The sequence below is a fragment of the Psammomys obesus genome, unplaced genomic scaffold (genome assembly GCF_907164565.1).
Source record: "Psammomys obesus unplaced genomic scaffold, mPsaObe1.curated_primary_1811, whole genome shotgun sequence".
NCBI classification, from domain to species: domain Eukaryota; kingdom Metazoa; phylum Chordata; class Mammalia; order Rodentia; family Muridae; genus Psammomys; species Psammomys obesus.
In genome coordinates, this window is record NW_026596073.1 from 15554561 (window position 1) to 15578669 (window position 24109).

The 24109-nt window shown below is 39.7% G+C and overlaps 1 protein-coding gene across 1 annotated transcript in view; it reads right to left on the reverse strand.

Moving 5' to 3' along the window:
* Positions 1–552: 552 nt before the first annotated feature.
* Positions 553–24109, reverse strand: part of Cpb1 (carboxypeptidase B1) — a 31742-nt gene continuing 8185 nt past the window's right edge. The window contains exons 4-11 of the mRNA XM_055626226.1: positions 21299–21398; positions 21107–21208; positions 20236–20337; positions 18541–18651; positions 18339–18429; positions 16781–16983; positions 1473–1557; positions 553–919 (exon numbers count right to left, since the gene is read on the reverse strand). Coding sequence (XP_055482201.1) covers positions 732–919; positions 1473–1557; positions 16781–16983; positions 18339–18429; positions 18541–18651; positions 20236–20337; positions 21107–21208; positions 21299–21398 — 982 coding nt within the window. The 3' untranslated portion in view covers positions 553–731. The remainder of the gene's footprint in view (positions 920–1472; positions 1558–16780; positions 16984–18338; positions 18430–18540; positions 18652–20235; positions 20338–21106; positions 21209–21298; positions 21399–24109) is intronic.

Below are 24109 nucleotides of genomic sequence, written 5' to 3' on the forward strand. Positions count from 1 at the left end.
TTTCCTAGTTGTGAGGTGGCTCAGCCCTAGCATACACCTTTAACCCAAAAACTTTCTGTTTATTGTAAATAAGTGGTTTTGTGTGGCTCAACTCTAGTACTCACCTTTTATTTAAGATTTTCTGTGAACAGGATTAACTAAAGTTGACCTTAGATCAAGAGCTGGAGCAAGAAGCCAGCTGACAGAGAGTAAATAGAAAGGAGGGACATTGAGTTGGGAGAAGGAGTAGGGACTTTTTCCTTCTAGGACATTAGCTGGGTAGGAAGGTCAGCTGGGTACTTTCTCTGCCTCTCTGAGCTAGTCAGCTTTTACACCTGTATCTGGTTCCTGAGTCTTACTGATAAATTCAAACATTTGGAATTTTGTATTTAAAACAGTCACCTTTTCAGTTGCACTATGTTTTACAATCATTACCTCCCACTGTATTTACCAGGGTTCTCTGCCAGTGTTGGCCAACCTCTGAAGGACCAGCTTCTCCACAGACCAGCATCTGCACACATCTGGCTTGCTCATTGTTCAGAGTCACTCTCCCTCCCAAAGCAGGCAATCTGCTTTCTTTTCCAATGATGATAGGATTTTATTAGGAATGTTTTTAGAGGATCGAGTGGGTTGATATGCCCAGAAAATTAAAAGAAAGATTATGATCTGGAAGCCTCTAAACAACAAACGAAGTCAAAACAGGCAAGAAATGAACAATAAGCATTTTGAAATAAGGTGATCTAGAGTCTTCATTAATATAGATGTTTTCGGACATAATTGGCTATGTACTTGACTGCAAGCATTGTCTCCTCACAAGTTTGGCGGATCTGAGACTCAGGAAGCAGAAAGCCATAGTAGCCTTTATCCCGGAGTTCAAAGGTGAAGGAATATTTGATTCCCTGATCATAAGCCCAGTCATCAGAGCCCCCCGCAGCGGGATCTGAAATTAGAAAACAACCGGAGAAAAACCTTTAAGTCGAGTAAGGAGGGTAAAATAAACCACCAGCTTCTGTTTCTAACTACAAATTTTTCACCGTGAAAAATATTACAGATAAGCTAACATTCTAGTCAATAGAAAAACAATTTACTTCAAAAAAAAAATAAGTCCAATTTTGCCCAAAAATTATTTTGTGAGAATGATTTCAGAAAGTATATTTTTAGTAATATGAAATTCTCGGTGCACTTATAAGGATGTAGTGGGAACATACTCTATGGATATCTCACTAAAGAATGGATGTCTCCCAGGAAAGCAGAGAAAACTGAGTACTAAGAGGACCGGACCCCAAGCTTGCAGAAACCTCAAAATCATGAAACTTGAAAGCTTGAGGGCACGGGTGCCCCTGTCTTCTTTTTCACTGTTAGAGATTGAACCTGGGGCCTTGTTCACATCAGGCAAACTCTTTCCTGAGCCACGCTACCCCTGGTCCCTTCTTTCTAGATATACAGGTTTTTGTTTTTTTTTTGAATTAATTGGTTTTGAATCCACGACTCACAGATTGTTGTAGCTCCTGGGCCATATGTGTACTTGGTGCCATGCAGAGAGGCAAGCTCCTTTGCTGCGCCTTTCACCAGGGCATTCTGAAGAAGAACCATCAGGAAGTGAATACATGAAAACCACCACGCCAAACAAACACACGTCCTGCACACTTGCTTAAAAACTAAAGACATTTATGCCGCAGTTGGGTTAATATTTTATGCTTTTCAATACCTATTGCAATTTTTCCAGCTGGGTCATATTAAAATTCATAAGTCTTGCGAGTGGAAGTTTCTTCAACGCCCCCTGCAAGCACTCACGCTGAACTTCTTTCTGTTTCATTGCTGCAGTGTTTAAGAGCAAAGCAAAAGCTAGGAAGTCCTAATGCTATGCACAGAGGCTGTTGATGTCACTGCACAAAAACAAAACATACCCGGAAAGGCAGACAAAACAACTATGACTTAGCAAGGTGGTAGGTAGAAAGACAAGACTGAGTCATTCCAGGATGGAGTGAATTAGGGCCGGAGCATTAGCAGATGAGCACAAAATGATTGTATAGCCAATGCAACTGCCTCTTTGAGGCAATGGCTCTGAGACGGATGCCAGCCTTTAAAGGGCTGTTATTTTATTGTTACTGTACTTTAAAGGAACATGTAGTTGGTGCCTTAGCCTCTGCTGTTCTTGTCCTTAGCTGCTCTCTCAAGTGGACATTCGTCTCCTTGCACAACTTTTAGGGTTACCTCATCACGTGTCTCCAATGTCTCCAACTTCTTCTTTTGGCAAAAAGACCCACTCTGAACCCACTGCAGCGGTCCACCTCAAGCCTTATCCCATAATCTCTCTGAGGTAGGAAACCCTGAAGGGATCTTTGTACCTCTCTTCCTCTCTCTACCTCTGTCTTTAGGCGCTCTTCTTTCTTCATTGGGATGCTCTTTCTTCTCTGCTTAAACAGAGAACTTCTTTCCTCTCTCAGGTTTACTTTCATGTTATCTCTCTTTTGCAGCAGCTCCCTTCAACCAGAATTCCCTCAGTCTATTGAAATCAATTGTCCCGGCACTTATTATTTTATATTATTTCTCTGCAGATTATGTGTGCTTTAAAAATTTTTGTTCTTTGTTCTCTTTCTATATATAGCTCAGGTTGGCTTTGAACTTGAGACTCTCATGCCATGGTCAGGCTATTCATTTCTATCCTTAGGATGTCACTCAGAATAGGTTGGCTGAGTGAGTCCTGTGCTGGGGCTCAGGGTCATTATAAATGAGTCATATCTGGGTTCACAGTTTCCAACTTCTCAAAAGTTGGATTGTGACCCCCTGAGAAGAGACTACAGATTGTATGGAGGTGGATAGTTATATCATGTATTTATGGCTGATGGCTGTCATATTTAGATTCTGGCTTTAATTACAAAAGAAGAAATCTATGGACCCTTTCTCCAATTCCACCTAAAGTTAATAATACACAGAAAAAAGTCATAATAAATATTCATCAGCTAAAATATATTTAAAATTCCAATTATCTTAATAAAATTTCTTGCAATCAGTATAGGACTTTCTTTTTTTAATTCAAATAATTTTGAAGCTTTGCTCTCAAGGGCCAACATGCCCTGTATCAATTATTTAGTTATCTTCCCAATCTCTTCCATCCACATTCACAGCCACAGGATTTTCTAGAAGAGTGGAATGCCATGTGGAACAGCACACTTTGTGGGACTCTTCCAAATAAGCTGAAGGACTGACCCCATTTGAGAACTGTAGATCAAAGTGTGAGTCGAACATTTTACAGTGTCAGGAAGTATTTATTAATATAAATAGGAAGGCAGAGGAGCCAAGGAACAACACAAAAGAGAGAAGAATTCACAACTCAAAACTCTAGTTAATGACACTTTCCTTTCTTTGGAAATTTCCACTTGAGGAACAGGCATCAAATAATGACTAACATGTACATAAACCTTCCTTTTAAAGAGTTCTTTAAGAGTTAGAAACAAAGTGCAGGCAGGCTAAAAGAAAACACAGGAGGGCCCGCATCCAGGCCTGGTCAGCTTGAGCTATGAAATCTGTCCGCTTATCCTTCTTTCCCACTTTTCTTAGCCTTTGAACAGTTCCAAAAGAAGTGTTGTTGGAGCTGGTTTACTGATTTCCAAGAGAAAGAGGAAGTTGAATATTCATCAGCCAAGATGAAGCTTTGCTTTCTGTAAAGGGCCAACATGTTCTGTATCAATCCTTTTCTATGAATTTCCTACCATATCTTATGCAGGGCTCACCTTTGTTTTCTTAAGAATGCTATAGCAAAAGACATCTAAAATGTCACACAAGAAAAAGCAGTGCACTATTCACAGGTCCCTGGGCTGCCAGGGCCCAGTTGAATGAATCAGTAGAGGTAGCTCTTCTCCTTCAATGACCTCTGCTCACAAGTAACAGGATAAAAAGCCCCCATTTCATGGCTGTGCACAAGGCACTCACTCAAATCTCCTGCACACAGCCAAAGGTGGCCCAGTGGGCTAATTGTCCAGAGTCAATTATTACAGTGTAGAAAAATAGGCCTCCAATCAAGCCTGAGGTATGAAATAATTCTAAAGAATTTAAATTAAAGACAAAAGTTTAGCTATCCCTGTGGTGATGGGAGAGTCAAATTATCTCTAACATGGGTTTACTTTCTCTTGCCCTGTGATAATCTTAAATTATACCATGGGACCAGGAAAAAATGTTACTCTCATAATTTTTGGTGTCTAAGGAGGTTCCAAGCTTCAAGTAGGCACCAAGGAGAAAGAATTTGGAACTGGAAAAAAAATCAATATGATTCTGAAGAAAAAGAGAATCCTGAGTGCAGTGAGGAAAGAAGTCAAAGAAACACCTGGTTTAGACCGCAGGGCCTGCTGCTTCCTCTAGAGCCCAGCAGTGATGCAGGGTAGAGGAACGCTGGCCCTGACACGAAGCAACTCTTTCCTTCAGTTAACCTGTATGTGCATTCCTCACTCTAATATTCAAGGAAAGCACCAAGTGGTTGAATTTGCAGCCCAGAGAATTTTTTGTTTGATTTAAATGGTGTTTCTCCCAAATATATTTTAAAAATAAACACATTATAACACAGAAAAAGGGCAATTTTTGGCAGTTGAGATTGGCAGAACACAATATATTATTTTTGAGGAGGATATAAGATCCTGTGAAAGGCAAGAGCCTTTGACCAAGAATGTGACTTTGCTCTTTGTTTAAAGCTGTTTCTCAATGTCTGCTCCTCTGGCATTGGCTGAATCATTCCGTGAGAGAGAGAGAGAGAGAGAGCGAGAGAGAGAGAGAGAGTGTGTGTGTGTGTGTGTGTGTGTGTGTATGTGTATGTGTGTGTGTTTATGTTTCCTGGTACACTGTAGGATGTTTATCAGCGTTCTCTGGCCTCCACCACGAGATGTCACTAAACTCCTATAGTATGTCAATTAAAATGTCTCACACCATTACCAAATGTCTTCTCTGGGCAGGAATGGGTAACAAAATTACTTCAAAGTGAAGCAAAATATCCAATTATAGCTAATGAAAATTTAGGAGAAAAGTTAAAAAGGAAGACAGATTTTAAAAGGTGTGTTTACTGATGACATTGGAGGTATGTCTTCAGTACCTTGGTTCTCCAAAAATGCCATTGTTAGCAGGACTTGTAAATTTACCAAAAATATTTGACTCCCAGTTAAGTGTAAATATAAGATAAACTAAGGACATTTTTCCCCAGTATGAGTCTACCTCATGAAGGATTTGAGACACAATTATAGAAAAAAAATAGAATTTTTAATGGAAATATAAATTAAATGAGAAGCCATGTAAACAGATTTACCACGTCACTGTCTCCAGTCTTCCACAAAATGTCCAGCTCACCACTCACCTTCTCTATCAAGAATTGTCCTTAGCTCTGTCTTTTAGTCTGATTTTTCTTGGTTTTATTCTATGCTTTCCATGTTCCATTCCTTCCTTGCTCATCGGAATCATGTCCATTCTTCAACTCTCAGAACAAATCATATCTCCTTTCTATTTTGCCTTTTCTTTTCCCTTTCTTCCTTCCTTTTTGCCTTCCTCCCTTCCTTTTTTTCTGACATATACTTAACTCTGGTTGTCTGAGTACTTACTGTTTAGATGAGGCTGGCCTTGAGCTCACATAGATCTCCACCTTCTTAGTGATGGAATGAAGGCATGCGTCACTGCTGCGTCCCCTTTCTTATTGAATGTCACACATGTGGCCATTTCCATCTCACGAATCCTTACAACTGTGAGCTCCCATTTAAGCACTTTTTGTTGCCTGCTTCTGAACTTCAGTCAGACCGTAAGTTCTCTTACATTTTTTTGGTTGTGAGCCTAGCCTTTAATGGCTGAGCCATCTCTCCATCCCAACCCTAAGTTCTCAACTGGTATGGGCCATAATTGTGGAAACTTAGTACATACTCAATAAAATGTCTCTTAAGTCATGGACTATCTAGGTCCAGGAGGAGAATTTCATCAAGCCAAGAAAGAAATCTTCTGAACTTTCTAATGGTGTAAAAGAAACAAACTTCTGTATTAAAATATATTTTATTGTTTCATTTTAAACCTATTGGTTTCTTTTTTTAAATTTGGAATGAGAAATTCTGAGAAAATACCTTAAGTGGATATTTTGTGCCCCAAGCTCTATATACCTTAGTGTATAAGAAACTTCTTGACTGTGGCACTGTAGCCCTGCTAGACTGGTCACGAGGCAGGGCTGTGATGACAGCTGTGATGGGGAAATGCAGTGCTGCGGCCGTCTACCTTCTAATCAATATTCCTTCTTTTTGAATGTTTACCTGTAAATGTGACCTTACATTGTGATCACATGCGTGAGCAAGGTGACAGGTTTCCTTCCTTCCTCCCTCCCTCCCTCCCTTCCTTCCTTCCTTCCTTCCTTCCTTCCTTCCTTCCTTCCTTCCTTCCTTTCTTTTCTTTTCTTTCTTTCTTCTCTTTCCTTTTCTTTTTTCTTCCTTCCTTCCTTTTTCTCTTTTCTTTTCCCTCCTCATCCTTCTCGAGACAAAGTCTCATTATGTAGCCCTGATTTGTACTGGAACTTGCTATATAGACCAGGCTGACCTTGAACTCACAGAGATCTGCTGCTTCTGACATCTAAGTGCTGGGATGAGGGGTGTGCCACCACACTCAGCTTGACAGGATTCTATTTTTGTAGCTCGGTAGCTAAAATTTTAATGAGGAGTAAGTGAATGACATGCCACTGAATTGGAAAGTGCTTTAAATCTGTGATCATATTCAATAGTTCTTCAGAGAACTATTATTATTATTTTTTTTTGGTGATTTTCATTTGTCTCCTCTTGGACAATGAATAAATACTCATCAAAAGAATAGTCAAGGATACAAGATTGTACTTTGAGAAGTCAACCATATCAGGCAATCTAAGTAAATCCTTTGTAATATCCAGGGTCAGATGGAATTACTAGTGAGATGCAAAACTTTTCTCATAAATTTCCTCAAAAAAGTTATTGGGGTACTATTTTAGAATGAATAGAAATATGAGAGTCTTACATTGGTCAGTATAATAAAGTTGAAGACCCAGACATAAATCCATGTACCTATGATCACTTGATTTCTTTTTGTTTATAAGTAAGTCAGGAATACACACCGAAAGTACTGTTAACAAATAGTGTTGGTCAAACCATTTGGCTGCATGTAGAAAAATCCAAGTAGATCCATACTTAACACTGTACAAAACTCAAGTCTAGCTGTATCAAAGAGCTCAACAGAAAACCAGATACATCAGGATAGAAGGAAAAGTAGAGAATAGCCTTGAATTCACTGGCACAGGGGAAGACTCTGAATAGAACATTGTTGTGCAGGTATTAGAATGAACAATTCATGAGTAGCCTCATGAAACGGAAAAGTTTTTGTCCATTAAAGGACACTATTAATAGGTCAAAGTGGCAGTCTACAGAAAGGAAAAAAGTTTATTTATTTATTTTTATCAATTTCACATTCGATAGAGGACTAATATACAAAATATATGAAGAACTCAAGAAACTAAATATCAAGAAAACAACCCTATTTAAAAATAGAATACGGGGGCGGGGCAAGATGGCAGCACCGGGAGGACTCTCATTCTGAGCAGCAGCACAGCAGGATTGGCACAGTGACCAGCAATCAGAACTTGCGGCCATAAAACACAAGTGATTGTGTTTCACAGGTGAGAGGATACCCCACGGTGGGGGATTCAATCAGCTTTAACTCACCCTACTAAACCACGGAAGAGATCCTGGTTCCGCCACATGCTTGGTCGCCAGCCCAGAGCTACTGGGCTGTCTGGTTACTGTCTCAGATTGAACTGTGGGCCCAGAACATCACAGATTGGATTTTCCAGTCGAGAGATAACCCCACGGAGCAGGAAACGATTGGGACCGACCTTAGGTCACCCAGACATCCCCTGGAAAAGACTCGGGTTCTGCGGGGGTCCCAGGAGCCAGCCTGGAGCCAGAGCTGGGGAACCAGGCGCCTGATTCGCTGCCTCATAGAACTGTGGCCCCCATGGCACCAGGGCACCAGAGACTGCATTTCACTGTCAGGTGCAAACCGACAGGGAGGGAAACGGCTGGTCTGATCTCAGAGCACTCAGCCGACACCCCCACCCCGAAAAGGTCTCGGGAAAATTATCCACTTTAGGCAGACGCCCAGGCTCCCAAAGGCCAGAAAGGCGGAGCCACGGGCTGGCGTCTGTGCCTGTGGGTCCTACTCACCACCCCAAACAGAACAGCGGTCCCCAAAGCAAAGACTGGGTGCCTCTGGCAGGAGGAAACCACCAGCGGGGGGGATCATCAGGTCTAACGCTCAGGACACCCAGCACCAAAAGACTTTCTGGATTCATGCAGACTCTTGGCTCTAGCTTTCTAATGCAGGCAGGAGCGCTGTGCTCAGCCGCCATTATTGAGTTCCCCTAGGGCACTGGGGCACACAGCTACATCCTCAGACCTACAAAAGCCAGAGAGCCATTATAGCAGCCCTCAGATACTGTGCCAAGGATCAACCAGTTATTCCTAGCTAGACTGTCAAAACTGTGGGAATCCCTGGTCCTTCAAGAGGGCTGCACCCACAGCGTCTGGACCAGAGCAGTGCCTGCAGCCGCCATCCCAGACAGGGACACACAGTTTCTGGTCCAGAGTGAGGCACCCAGCCTCCAGACCAGAGCAGCACCCCCAGGCACCAACTCAACCTAGGTGCACATTCTCCAGGCCCAGAGAGGAGCACTCAGCTTCTGGCCCAGAGACTTGCTTGGCGCACCTCTCACTTTCCCGGACAGAACTGTGCGCCCCAGGATAACAGACTGAGTTTCTCTGTTGGGAGAAAACCCCACAGCTAGGGAATCAGCAGGTTCTTCAAGAGGACTGTACCTGGAAAACTGTAACAGCAGCAGCTCACTAAATTTATAACGAGAAACCCATCAGTGGGGCAGCTGTCTTGAGAACTTCTATGGGTAAGAGGAGATCCCCCCTGCCTAACAAAGACCACAGCTACTCCTCAGGGTTATACACCTGAGATGAGCAGTGGCAATTCCTGAGAAACACTGGCCATACAGTGACCATAAGCAAAAAGCAGAGGAGGACTCCTTCAGGAAAAATCATCTTCCGGCCAAGGGGATTCTACCTACCTCAGGACTCCAGGAAGCACAGAAACTAAAAACCAACACCTAAAACAGCCCGATGGGTAGAGGTCAGCGTAGAAGCTCAACCAAAAAAAGACAGAACAATATGGCATCTCCAGAACCCAGCCATCCAGGGGCAAGCAGCCCTGGACAACGCAGCATAATAGAAAATCAAGAAGATGACCTTACATCTATGCTGATGAAGAGGATAATAGAGGAAACAAATACAATACGTAAAGAATTAGAGGAAGATAAAACCAAACAGATCATGGCTATCCGTGAAGAAATATGGGAAGATGCAGCCAAACAGCTTGCGACCTTCAGATAAGAAATAATTAATTCACTGAAAGAAATAAAAGAAACAGAGTTGAAGGAACTAAAAGAAAAAGAGGAAAATACAATCAGACAGGTGAAGGAAGTAAACAAAATGACTCAAGACCGGAAGATAGAACTGGAAAAATTAAAAAAAAATAAACACAAATGGAGGAAATAATGGAGAGGAAGAATTTAGGGAAGAAAACAGGAACTACAGAGGTAAGCATAACCAACAGACTACAAGAGATGGAAGAAGGAATCTCAAGTGTAGAAGATACAATGGAAGAAATCGATGTATCTGTCAAAGAAAATGTTAAATCCAAAAAATTCCTGACACAGACCATCCAAGAAATCCAAGACAATATGAAAAGACAAAACCTAAGAATAATAGGTATAGAGGAAAAAGAAGACTCCCTTCTCCAAGGTCCAGAAAATATTTTCAACAAAATCATTGAAGAAAATTTCCCCAAGTTAAAGGAGAAGCCAATAAGAATACATGAGGCCTACAGAACACCCAACAAATTTGACCAGAAAAGAAAATCCTCCCGCCACATAATAATCAAAACAGTAAGTATACAGAACAAAGAAAAAATACTAAAAGCTGCAAGGGGAAAAGGCCAAGTAACATATAATGGCAAACCCATCAGAATCACAACTGACTTTTCAACAGAGACTATGAAAGCCAGAAGGGCCTGGACAGATATCATGTAGACCCTAAGAGAACACAGATGTCAGCCCAGGCTACTATACCCTGCAAAACTCTCAGTCCTCATAGACGAAGAAAACAAGATATTCAATGACAAAAACAAATTTCAACAATACCTACACACAAATCCAGCATTACAGAAGACACTGGAAGGGAAAATACAACCCAAGAAAATTAGCTCCTGTCAAGAAAACACAGGAAATAATTAACCTTACTACACTAAAACAAAAAGCAACCAAGCACACAACCTTATGAACACAGCCAACATCAAAATCAAAGGATCTAACAGCCACTGGTCATTAATCTCTCTCAACATCAATGGACTCAACTCTCCAGTAAAAAGACACAGATTAACAGAATGGATACGTAAACAAAACCCAGCAATCTGTTGCATACAAGAAACACACCTAAGGCACAAAGATAGACATTACCTGAGGGTAAAAGGTTGGAAGACGACTTTCCAAGAAAATGGACCCAAGAAACAAGCAGGAGTAGCCATTCTAATATCTGATAAAATAGACTTTCAATCAAAATTAATAAAAAGAGATGGGGAAGGACACTTCATACCCATCAAGGGAAAATTCCACCAAGAAGACATCACAATCCTGAACATCTATGCCCTAAATACAAGAGCACCCACATTTGTAAAAGAAACATTGATAAAATTTAAACCACATATAGATCCCCACACATTAATAGTGGGAGACTTCAACATGCCACTCTCAACAAAGGACAGGTCAACAAAACAGAAATTAAACAAAAAAACAATGACTCTGACAGAGGTCATGAATCAAATGGACCTCACAGACATTTACAGAACATTACACCCAAACACAAAAGAATTTACCTTCTTCTCAGCACCTCATGGAACCTTCTCCAAAATAGACCATATAGTTGGTCACAAAGCAAGCCTCAACAGATACAAGAAGATTGAAATAATCCCTTGTATCCTGTCTGATCACCATGGAATAAAGCTGGACTTCAACAACAACAGAAATAGCAAAAAGCCTACACACACATGGAAACTGAACAACTTGTTATTAAATGACAGCTGGGTCAAGGAAGAAATAAAGAAAGAAATTAAAGTCTTCCTAGAACTCAATGAAAATGAAGACACAACATACCCAAACTTGTGGAACACAATGAAAGCAGTGCTAAGAGGAAAGTTCATAGCACTAAGTGCCTTCAAGAAGAAATTTGAGACAGCTCATTCAAGCAACTTAATGGCCCACTTAAAAACCCTAGAAAAAGAAGAATCAGACACACCAAAAAGGAGTAGACGGCTGGAAATAATCAAACTCAGGGCTGAAATCAATCAATTAGAAGCAAATAAAACAATTCAAAGGATCAATGAAACCAAGAGCTGGTTCTTTGAGAAAATCAACAAGATCGACAAACCCTTAGCCAAGCTAACTAAAAGGCAGAGAGACACCACCCAAATCAACAAAATCAGAAATGAAAAGGGGGACATAACTACAGACACTGAGGAAATCAAACAATCATTAGGACTTACTTCAAAAGTGTATATGCCACAAAATTTGAAAATCTAAATGAAATGGACAATTTTCTTGATCGATTTGACTTACCAAAGCTGAATCAGGACCAGGTAAATCAATTAAATAGTCCTATATCCCCCAAAGAAATAGAAGCAGTCATCAAAAGTCTCCCATCCAAAAAAAGCCCAGGACCAGATGGCTTCAGCGCAGAATTCTACCAGACCTTCAAAGAAGAGCTAACTCCAATTCTCTTCAAACTATTCCACAAAATAGAAACAGAAGGAACATTACCAAACTCATTCTATGAAGCCACAGTCACCTTGGTACCTAAACCTCACAAAGACTCAACAAAGAAAGAGAATTTCAGGCCAATCTCCCTTATGGACATTGATGCAAAATTACTTAACAAAATACTTGCAAACCAAATCCAAGAACACATCAAAGATATTATCCACTATGACCAAGTAGGCTTCATCCCAGGTATGCAGGGGTGGTTCAATATACGGAAATCCATCAATGTGATCCACCATATTAACAAACTGAAAGAAAAAAACCACATGATAATCTCCCTAGATGCTGAAAAAGCATTTGACAAAATCCAACATCCATTCATGTTTAAAGTATTGGAGAGATCAGGGATACAAGGCACATATCTAAACATAGTAAAGGCGATATACAGCAAGCCTATAGCCAACATCAAACTAAATGGAGAGAAACTTAAAGCAATCCCACTGAAATCAGGGACAAGACAAGGCTGCCCACTCTCTCCATATCTCTTCAACATAGTTCTGGAAGTCCTTGCTGGAGCAATAAGACAGTTGAAGGAGATCAAGGGGATAGAGATGGGAAAGGAAGAAGTCAAATTATCACTATTTGCAGATGATATGATAGTATACATGAGTGACCCCCAAAACTCTACCGGGAACTCCTACAGCTGATAAACACCTTCAGCGAAGTGGCCGGATACAAAATTAACTCAAAAAAATTAGTAGCACTCCTGTATACAAAAGACAAAAGGGCTGAGAAAGCAATTAGAGAAACAACACCATTCACAATAGCCACAAATGACATAAAGTTCCTTGGTGTAACCCTAACCAAGCAAGTCAAAGGCTTGTATGAAAAAAATTTCAAGTCTCTGAAGAAAGAATTAGAAGAAGATATAAGATAGAAAGATCTCCCATGCTCATGGCTTGGCAGGATTAACATAGTAAAAACAGCCATCTCACCAAAAGCAATCTACAGATTTAATGCAATTCCCATCAAATTGCCAACACAATTCTTTACAGACCTGGAAAGAAAAATTCTCAACTTTGTATGGAATAACAAGAAACAGAGAATTGCTAAAAGAATCCTCTACAATAAAAGATCTTCTGGAGGTATCTCCATCCCTGATCTCAAGCTGTACTATAGAGCAACAGTTATAAAAACTGCATGGTACTGGCATAGAAACAAAATGGTGTATCAATGGAACTGAACAGAAGACCCAGAAATAAACCCACATACTTATGGACACCTGATTTTTGACAAAGATGACAAAACCATACAATGGAAAAAAGATAGCATCTTCAACAGATGGTGCTGGTCCAACTGGATGTCTACATGTAGAAAAATGAAAATAGATCCATACTTATCACCCTGCACAAAACTGAAGTCCAAGTGGATCAAAGACCTCAACATAAAACCAGACACATTAAATTGGCTAGAAAAAAAAAGTGGGGAATACCCTAGAACTCATTGGTACAGGAGAAAACTTCCCGAACAGAACACCAACAGCACAGGCTCTAAGAGCAAAAATCAATAAATGGGACCTCATGAAATTGAAAAGCTTCTGTAAAGCAAAGGACACCGTCATCAAAACAAAGCGACTGCCTACAGATTGGGAAAGAATCATCACCAACCCTTTATCTGACAGAGGACTCATATCCAATATATATAAAGAACTAAACAAGCTGAAAAGCAACAAACCAAGTAATCCACTTAAAAAATGGGGAACAGAGCTAAAGAGAGAATTCTCTGTAGAGGAATATCGAATGGCAGAGAAGCACTTAAAGAAATGCTCAACGTCATTAGCCATTAGGGAAATGCAAATCAAAACAACCCTGAGATTTCACCTTACACCCATCAGAATGGCCAAGATCAAAACTCAAGTGACAACACATGCTGGAGAGGTTGTGGAGAAAGGGGAACCCTTCTCCACTGCTGGTGGGAATGTAAACTGGTTCAACCACTCTGGAAATCAATCTGGCGCTTTCTCAGACAACTAGGAATAGCGCTTCCTCAAGATCCAGCCATACCACTCCTAGGCATATACCCAAAAGAGGCTCAAGTACACAAAAAGGACATTTGCTCAACCATGTTTGTAGCAGTGTTATTTGTAATAGCCAGAAGCTGGAAACAGCCCAGATGTCCCTCAACTGAAAAATGGATGCAGAAACTGTGGTACATCTATACAATGGAGTATTACTCAGCAATGAAAAATAAGGAAATCATGAAATTTGCAGGTAAATGGTGGGACCTGGAAAGGATCATCCTGAGTGAGTTGTCCCAGAAACAAAAAGACACACATGGTATATACTCACTCATATAAACATACAACATAGAATAAACTCACTAAAATCTGTACATCTAAACAAACTAAGCAAAAGGGAGGACCCTAACTAAAATGTTCAATCCCCATCCTGAAAGGCAAAGAGGATGGACATCAGAAGAAAAAAAAGAGGAAACAACCTCGGAACCTGCTACAGAGGGGCTCTGAAAGCCAGAAGAAAACAGGAAACAACCTCGGAACCTGCCACAGAGGGCCTCTGAAAGCCTCTGCCGTGCAGACTGTCAAAGCAGATGCTGAGCCTAATGGCCAACCGATGGGCAGAGTGAATGGAATTTTATGTAAGAAGTGGGAAATAGTAAGAGCTGGAGAGGACAGGAACTCCACAAGGAAAGCAACAGAACAAGATAATTTGAACACAGGGAACTTCCCAGAGACTCATACTCCAACCAAGGACTATCTGTGGAGATAACCTAGAACCCTGACAATGCAGCCACTTCTGATGAGAACTGATAGACTAAGATCAGAAAGAAGGAGAGGCGGACCTCCCCTATCAGTGGACTTGGGAAGGAGCATGCATGTAGAAAGGGGTGGAGGGTGGGACCGGGAGGGGAGGAGGAAGGGGCTTATGGGGGGATACAAAATGAATAAAGTGTAATTAATAAAAGTTTAATAAAAAATTAAAAAAATAGAATACAGATCTAAACAGAAAAATTCTCAATAGAGAAAACTCAAATGATTAAGAAACACTTAAAGAAATGTTCAACATCCTTAGCCACCATATAAATGCAAATCAAAACTTCCTTGAGATTTTGTCTTCTTTTTTAAATTTTTTTATTATTATTAATTACACTTTATTCATTTTATACCCCCCATAAGCCCCTCCCTCCTCCCCTCCCGATCCCACCCTTCCTCACCTTTCTGCATGCATGCCCCTCCCCAAGTCCACTGATAGGGGAGGTCTTCCTCTCCTTCTTTCTGATCTTAAACTATCAGTTCTCATCAGAAGTGGCTGCATTGTCATCTTCTGTGGCCTGGTAAGGCTGCTCCCCCCTCAGGGGGAGGTGATCAAAGAGCAGGCCAATCAGATTATGTCAGAGGCAGTCCCTCTTCCCATTACTATGGAACCCACTTGGAAACTGAACTGCCATGGGCTACATCTGTGCAGGGGTTCTAGGTTCTACCTGTCAGAATGGCTAAGATCTAGAAAACAGGTGACAGCTCATGCTGTTGAGGATCTGGAGTAAGGGGAACACTCATCAATTGTGGTGAGAGTGCAAACTTGTGTAGACACTATGACAAACTGTGTGGAGGTTCCTTAGGAAGATGGAAGCTAATCTTCCTCAGAATCCAGCTATATATCTCCTATCATACACCAAAATGATGCTTCATCCTACCACAGACACTAGTTCAATTATGTTTATTGCCACTCTATTCATAATAGCCAGAAATTGGAAACAACCTAGATATCCCTTGACAGAAGAAGGGATAAAGAAAACGTAGTTCATTTACAATGGAGTATTACTCAGCCATTAAAAAAAAAAAACAAAAACCTGACATCATGAAATTTAAAGGTAGATGGATGGAACTAGAAAAAAATTATCCTGAGTGGAGAACCTCAGACCCATAAAGACACATACGGTATGAAATTGATTAGTTTTAGACATTAGCTCTCAAGTCAATGATAAATAAGCATCAATCCACAAAACCACAGAGATTATGTGTGGAGTGAGAGCATAGAGAGGACAAATAGGTCTTCCTAGGAAAAGGAAATAGAAGAGTTACGGGTGGATGGAGGAGGTGCTGGAATAATTTTTAATGCAGAAGGGTCTTTGTGTCTTAGACTGGCAGCTCTGGGTCCATTGTCTTTTTCTTTTTTTTTCTTCCTGGCTCAGTGTGTGTGGTGGGACAAGGTACTTAGCTCATATTCTTTTAGCATCTTGCTTTTCATTTTGAAGTAGTGTATTGTTACTGTTAACAATACACTTTTAGCATATTCTTTTAGCATATTCTAAACAATATTCTTTTAGCATCTTGCTTTTCATTTTGAAGTAGTGTATTGTTACTGTTAACTAGCCTGTGTGTGTCACCCAACGATTGTGACATTTTTCGTAACTGGTAAATACAGCCATATGTGGCTGTGCAGCCTGGCCACACTTGTCTCTTTCTCTGTCTCCCATGTGTGGGTGAAATGTGAGAGCTTTCTGTTTCCTGACTGCAAGACCAGTATTATTTTCCCATCCTGCCTCCCCCGACAGGATGGACTTTATCTTCTCTGGAACTGTAAAGCAAAATAAATTACCCTTTTCTTAACTTGCTTTTTGTCAGGGCATTTCATCACAGCAACAGAAAGTAACTAATACAATCATTACTGTGGTAAAGCTAAATGGAACTACTGTCATTTTGAATATTAGTAAAGAAATCACATTCAAAGGAGATTGTTCTCTGTATCAAAATTCCATTTCTTTCATCTAGTTTGTTCAGAATTAAGTTCCTTAATATATACTATATACGCATATACATGCAAACATAATACCCCACCCCCACACTTTCTACTCCTGAAACGAACATGAAATTGTTCTGACAACTGTTTTCAGTTTCAACACTGAAATCACCTCCTTTCCACTGCACCCACTCACCAATTCCTCGTGGTTCTCAGGCAGCTTGTAGTCATAGGAGTAAGGGTAGAGCATCATCTGGGAGTAGGAGTGGACTGTCAGATAGGCCTTGATGGAGGAGAGGTTTTTGCGGATAAAGTCTGCCAGGGCCTTTGTCTCTTTTTCAGACTCTGGGGCTGGTCCACAGTAAGTGTCAGAGCAGGGACTCCGAGAAGCTCCCACTTCTGCAAAAACATGTATCGCTTTTAGTGGCCAGTGGTCACCTACTGAAGTTCTCATGGGAGATGTTAGATGCGTCAGATTTTCAGGTTAGGAAGCTAAATAATACAAGCTATTTTCTCAGGAGTTTTTACAATTCATGATTCTTTATCTGTCTGACATCTCTCTATCTATGAATCTATGTATCATCTATGTATCTATGTATCTATCTATGTATCTATCTGTCTATCTATTTATCTATCTATCTATCTATCTATCTATCTATCTATCTATCTATCTATCTATCTATCTATCCTATCATTTATCTATATCTATATTCTGTCTTCTTATCTATCTATCTATGTACCTATCTATCATCTATCCATCTGTCTATGCATATATTACATTGGCATACACATGAAATCACCAATATCTATCATTGTACCTATCTATCTATGTACCTATCTATCATCTACCAATTTCTATCACAGGCCTTTAAAAACATCAGTATTTATGAAGACAAGTAGTATACCTGTGTTCTGGCTGGACTACTTATTAATCGTGACCATGAAAAAAAATCCTATGTTGCTGTAATCACTTAATTGCATCACGATTTTCTTTAAAAGACTACTTACTTAATATTGTGTCTAAGTGGTCATTATATTAGATCCTGTAGCTACATCACACACATGGATACATTGTCTCAAGTGTGTCAACTGCACAATTCTAGAATTTAATGTATCTAGGAACACAATACAGAGCTTTGCTCCATACAGTATCATATGAGTCAATAAACTTTTCTGTGCTTTGAGAAAGTTAGAATGCTAAAACATTATAGTTTTTCTGTTTTTTTAAAAGATATAATTTCCCTTTTACTTTCACTGTTATTTTATTGATATATGGAGTAGAAAGCATAGTGAAGAGGAAACACATGCCAGGTTAAAGACAATAGCCATCATCAAAATTAAGTGAACTTATTTTAATACATAACTGCTTGCCACAGAGACAGAACTTTGAGACAATCAAAAGGTCCATCTCCACTTTGCATTGAAACTTTATTTTCTGAAAATTACAGTGGTCCATGTACCTAGTTAGAACCTTTACAGTTCCAGGGCACTGGGTATTATAATTTTGCTATGTACCATGGTCACAGGCTGTGCTACTCAGCTAACTACTGGTCACAGTGATGATGTCAAACTTTCACCATCTGAATTCAGTAATTAATCTTAGCAATAATGCCGTGGCAGCAAGAGAGCATGACTGGGCAGAGGCTGTTAAGCACACTTGTTGTTTTCAATATTGACCTATTGTTTTCTTAGGCTACTTTACCCCTTACGCTTTTTAATGTTGTGCACAAAATGGTTAGCCAGTATTTACTCACCACACCAACCGGCGTTAAAATTTCTGTTGGGGTCTACACCCACGCAGGAACTTCCCGCCTTGGTGGAGCGGGTCTTTCTCCACATCCGGCTCTGAAAGTAGATTATACAGTTAGATCAAAACACACACACACACACACACACACACACACACACACACGAAGTAACAGTATGAATTTCACAAGTCCCTTTGAGCTCATGTACCTTAGTCCAGGTGTAGACATAGCCATCAATGTTGACCACAGGCAGAACATAAAAGTCCAGTTCATCAAGAAGCTGGGTCATGTGGATCTCTTTTCCATAGGTACGGGTGGCCTGTATGTGAGTGACAATGTGGGATTTCATGGGAGAATGAAATAGAACGAGGCACTCCTTCCAAACTGTTCAACAATGTGAAAATCACAAAAGATGAGGGAATGGGCCATTACTTGGTCTGGATGCATGTTGATTTTGGTAACAGAAGCAGGGTTCTTTGCCTCATGGCCAGCCTGCATTTAAATCCAACCTTTTTCTGGGCTTTCTTGGATAAAACATTGCAAATTAATACAGAAGTCCTTTGAAGAAAAGAAATTAGATTTCATATAATAAATTCTTATAGTTTAAGAACATATCAATGTAAGGTTTTATATTTAGAAAAGAGCTGTAAAAATAATACAGGGAGTTTCCAAATATTCTTTATTTAGCTTTCCCTAATGTTATCAGCTTTTGTAATCACAGTAGAGGTATTGAAGTAAAGACATTGACATGGAAACACTATTATAAACTAAACTTTAGACTTTATTTAGATTTCATCAGTGTTTCTACTAATATCCCTTTCTGGTTATAGGGCTTTCCTTGCCTCCCCCACTGTCTCTCTCTCTTTTGGGTCTCATGTTGCCCAGACTGCCTTAAACTTGCTATGTAATTGAACCTGTCCCTGAGTTTCTTAGACTTCTGTCTCTATTTTCCACACCCTGGAATTACAGGCGTGTACCCAAATAGACAGCTGTCATACTTCCTCAGTCTCTATTGGTGTATGTTAATTTTCAGTCTCTCCTCATCTTTTATGACTTTCACATCCTTGAAAAGCACTGGTCTAGTTGTTTGGTGGATGGCCTGAAGTTTGAACTTGTTTGTTTGTTTTGTTATTTCTTATGATTATGGGGAGATTATATACTTAGAGAAGGCTACAAAGGTGACCTGACTTACATGTTATTAGTATTTTATTTAATACTGGTGATATTATTCTTAAAAACTCAGTTAAAATAGTTTAAATTTTTTTTTCATTGTAAGTTTTCACTTTGGGAGTAATATATTTTGGATGGAACATACTTTATGGCTTTGAAAATATCTTGTATCTCCTTAAAATTTTATACACTAACTTCTGCACCCTTCAGTGAGTTTGCTAAAATCGTTATAACTGTGATACTCTAAGTGTGATTTTGTTCATTATTTGTGCCCATATTGCTGTAATTATCCTGTAAGAAATGGTTATTTCTTCTTCCTTTTTTTATGTATGAAGTATCTATTTGTATCAATATTACTGCATGGATATTTGAAAACTTGAACATTTCATTTCATCAAGAGAATTCAATGGTCAGCTGATGATTTATCTATACTTATTCAATTTTAAAGGACAGATTACTATTTTTGCTGTCAGTCAGTCCACCAAAGACACGTGAGAAAGTATAATTTAGTGAAATTGAAATAAAACCAATTTTTAACTTAAAAATGCATGTCTTACAAAGGTGTGTTGACAAATATTAAAACTAATTTCCCTCAACAGAAACTTGGAATTATGGTTTGTTTTTTTTTGTGCGTGTGTATGTATATTTTCTCATATTAGGAATTCCATGGAAAAGAATTAATTGAAATTAATACTTTCTATTTCTTTTACCAAAAATCATTCTGTCAACCCACCTCTCTCACAAACCACTGACAGAATGCAGGAGAAATCCACTCTCTTGCGTGGAAACCACAATCCATGAAGAAGGCAGGCTTATTAGGTTTAGCTTTGCCAACCTATTGTGAACAAAAGGAAAAGGAGAAATGTCATTTACTGCATGGCAATCAGGGGTTAACATCCTCTCCCTTTGGCCTCAATAGGTGAATCCTGACATCAGCTGGTGATGCCCAGTACTCAAACTGGGTTTGAGCTGAAATCTTGCACTATTATTAGGCTACATTGCCACAAGAAGCTTGATTCCCTGCTTACCTGTACCCTGAAGCACTTATATTCAGCCTGTTATTAGGAGACCCGACTACGATACTGGATGACTAATTGTAAGTGATTATGATCATCGCAAATTTTATAAACATTTTCCCCTCTCCACCTATTTCTCGTCTTTTCATTTTATTGCTGGAATTGCATGACAAAAGTAGCATTGAGGATGATGGAAACAAACTATTGGTGTTCCTTGTAATGTGGTCTGATAAATGAGAACAGCCTGACAGATGACTTCTCAACGAAAGCTTGCAACCCGCAACCATATTTGGATACCTCATTTGGGAGAGGGGACTTTCATCAGGTCGACCATCACCTAGAGTGCCTAGCAATGTGGTAAAATTTATAAGACTTCTCATATTTTACTGGATTTTCTTTTTGAATAAATCAAAAGTAATTATTTGAAAATGCATATAGAATCAAAGAATCCAAGGAATCTGAGCTATAGTTTTTTTTTTAGGGGATAAGCATGTCTGTGGAACAGATGCTAATGAATTCATTGATTCAGAATTCAGAATTCAGAATTCGTTGATTTAAAGAGCTCAGGCTACATTTAAAAATTGTTACCTTGAGGAGATACATGTTACGTCCTTCAAATGTGGTTCCAATGACTTTCAGAGAGACGAGGTTTGGATTCTTCGTGGCGACTTGTTGAACCCAAGCCTCTATCTACCAAAAGAAATTACTATTGGATTAATGTGATATTGTTGGTTCAGCCCAAACCTTCCCCAAAGTATCAGAACGAGGGGCGCCCCCTACCGTCTCCCACTTGTTGTACTTGGTGTAGCTGTGTCCACTGGCGCGGGTGTGGCTATCAAACTGGGCTTCCAGAACGTTTTTCACGTTGCTAATCAATACCCTGTGTGAGTGAAAACGGGTGTTTCTGAGTGTGAAACACATGAAGCCAAGAACCCCAGCTTTAGTAGATGCTGCAGCACCTCCTACTGACTTCTGACCTTTATTAAGGCTCTTCAAGCTGAGCTACTTAAGGGAGATTCCGGTATCAGTCAGAAACTGTGAGCCACTGAGGACACTGAGAGACATGAGACTCTTCCAGGGCCCATATTTCACATGCTTTAGTGACCCTAAACACAGAAATGGTTTTCTTTGATACTCAGGCATTTGCCCCAGGGCCTTGGGTATCCACACAATGGTACATATTTGAGGCATATTTATTTTATTTTGTTTTTTAAACCTCAAGTGTTTTCCTGTTTTTAGCACTGAACAAATGCCTCATGTCCCAGAGACCTACTCATTCCTAGCAATGTGCTATGAAAGTTGGCCACCGAGGGCCAGTCTTCAGGATTTTAGGAAAACAACTTGCTGGTTGAAAGTTCAGAAATATTAACAGTATTAAATATTTATTAGGCAAGTGACACTGGGTTTAAAGAACTAGTGTCTATCATGGGTAGGTGACTGCTCTCTGATCACTCTTGTCCCTGATAATGCAGCCTTGCCAGGCCATGGAGGAAGAGGATCCAAGCAGTCCTGATGAGATTTAACAAGCTATGGGCAGATGGCAATAGTGGAGAACTCCCCCTTTCAGTGAACTAGGGGGAGGGGATGGGGGAAGAGAGGGATGGAGCATGGTGCTGGGGGAGTTGAGGGAGGGGGCTTCAATCGGAATATATAATGAATAAACTGTAAAGAAAAAAATTTAAAAAGTTGAGTAAAATAAAAATAAATAAATAAAAACAACAAAAAAACCAAACTAGTGTCTTCTTTGCTGTTTGTCTAGCCTAATAATCTAATGATTTTATAGCAAGGCAATATTAAAACTGAAGAGAAAGAAGCTTAAAGTCCTGCTTATTCTTATAAATAAATTCAGTTGAACATTTCTACATTAGGGGTATGTGTGCTCATGTATTTATTTTTATTTCCCATTACTACTTTGAGTGCAAAGTATGCTGGGAAGGGAAAAAAAAGACCTCAATGTCCTTAATCACTGAATATTCCAGAACAAGGTCAGTTTGCAAAAACTTCTGTCATTCACAGTTAAGCCTTCCAGTGATTTTATCTGACACAAGAGAATAGTAGGCACCCGTAAAAATCTTCTTTCATTCTGTTAGACTTAAGGGCACCTATCAGGAACACCCTCTGAACCTCTCACGCAGTCCCCCTCCATTTGGTGAATTTGGGTATGAGCTTGTCCCTGTTTGTGGAAATGCAATAAGGTAATACTAAGTGACTTATGTGAGTTCTTAGCAAGTTCTTTCTTATGACTTAACTCTTAATATTTAAAAGATGAAAAAGAGCCAATGTTAGAGTTTTACCGAACAAAGAAATTTTTTCTTTGGAACAGTTATGAAAACATTTTTAGTGAGTTAGTCTCCTGCAATTCATCTCAAACTTAGTGCTTTAAAGCAAGATAGGTCTATCAGTATATAGTTCTGATGATGAAGAGTCCCACATAGGTCTCCCTGGGCTGAGAGAGAAATATCAATGTGGAAATGTTCTTGTCTGACCTACTACAGGAGAACCTGATCCTCACGAGCGTTTTGCAGCTCCTGAAGGCTTCCTGAATTCCTTGGCTAAGGCTGCCTCCTCCATCTCCAAAGCCAGCAATAACAAATTGAGTTCTTGCTTTCAGTCACTTGGGGATGAGGATGAGACCTTTGAGGGCCCATCCCATTTAGAAGGGCTTTCTTTGTATTCAGTGTCCAAACTAGAAGGCTAAAAATTTGAACAGGAAGTAGAAAGAATCATGAATTGGGAATAAAGAGGTCAAGGTAATGGTGTAGTTCAATGTATGTATGGAGTTGAGAAAAATCATGCACTGCCTGGCCTTAATTTCATGACTTGAGAATGGGGCCTTGATTAGAGGATACTCAATGTCCTTTTCAGTCCTGAGATGAAATAAAAGCCACCGTTCTTGGTCATTTACATAGACGCCTTCAAAACTAGATGCAAAAACTATTTACAACCTCTATAAACTAAGAAAACAGAGAGATACTAAACCCTGGGCTAGAAAAAAGATTGGGAAAATGATCTTCAAGATAATTAATAATAAAAAGCCATTGAGCCAAAACAGAACAAGCAAAACAGAATCTAAAAACCAAAACAATCAGCTGGCAGAAAACTTTAAGAAAACAATTCCATTTCAATACCACCCGATAGAAAGAACAAATACTGCCAAGCCCAGACGGACTTCTCTGAATGAAAGAAGGATCCAATAGAAATGGCAAGTAATTCATACTTTAACCTTTTATTTTCTCAGTTCTTAAGCCTGAGCCCAGGGCTTTGCACAGGCAAGTTGAACATACAGTTGAGCTGTATCCCTAGTTTTTATATTCTAAGATGTGCTACAGAATATGTAAGTTACATGGCTTCTCACTTCATGCCCAGGAAAAATATATCCTAAGTTAATGGCTCCTTAACACTCCACAGACTTAAGGCTTTCAGGAGACATCTCTTCTATAAAGCCATAATCATGGTCGGTGCTGATATCCAGCAATCAGCGTTGGGTGAAGGCAACAGCAAAGCTCACAGAAAGGATGTAGCTATTCTTTCAAAACAGTCAATGTCCAGTTCAAATGACTTGAAGAAGACTTAGTAAGTATGAAAAGTTAC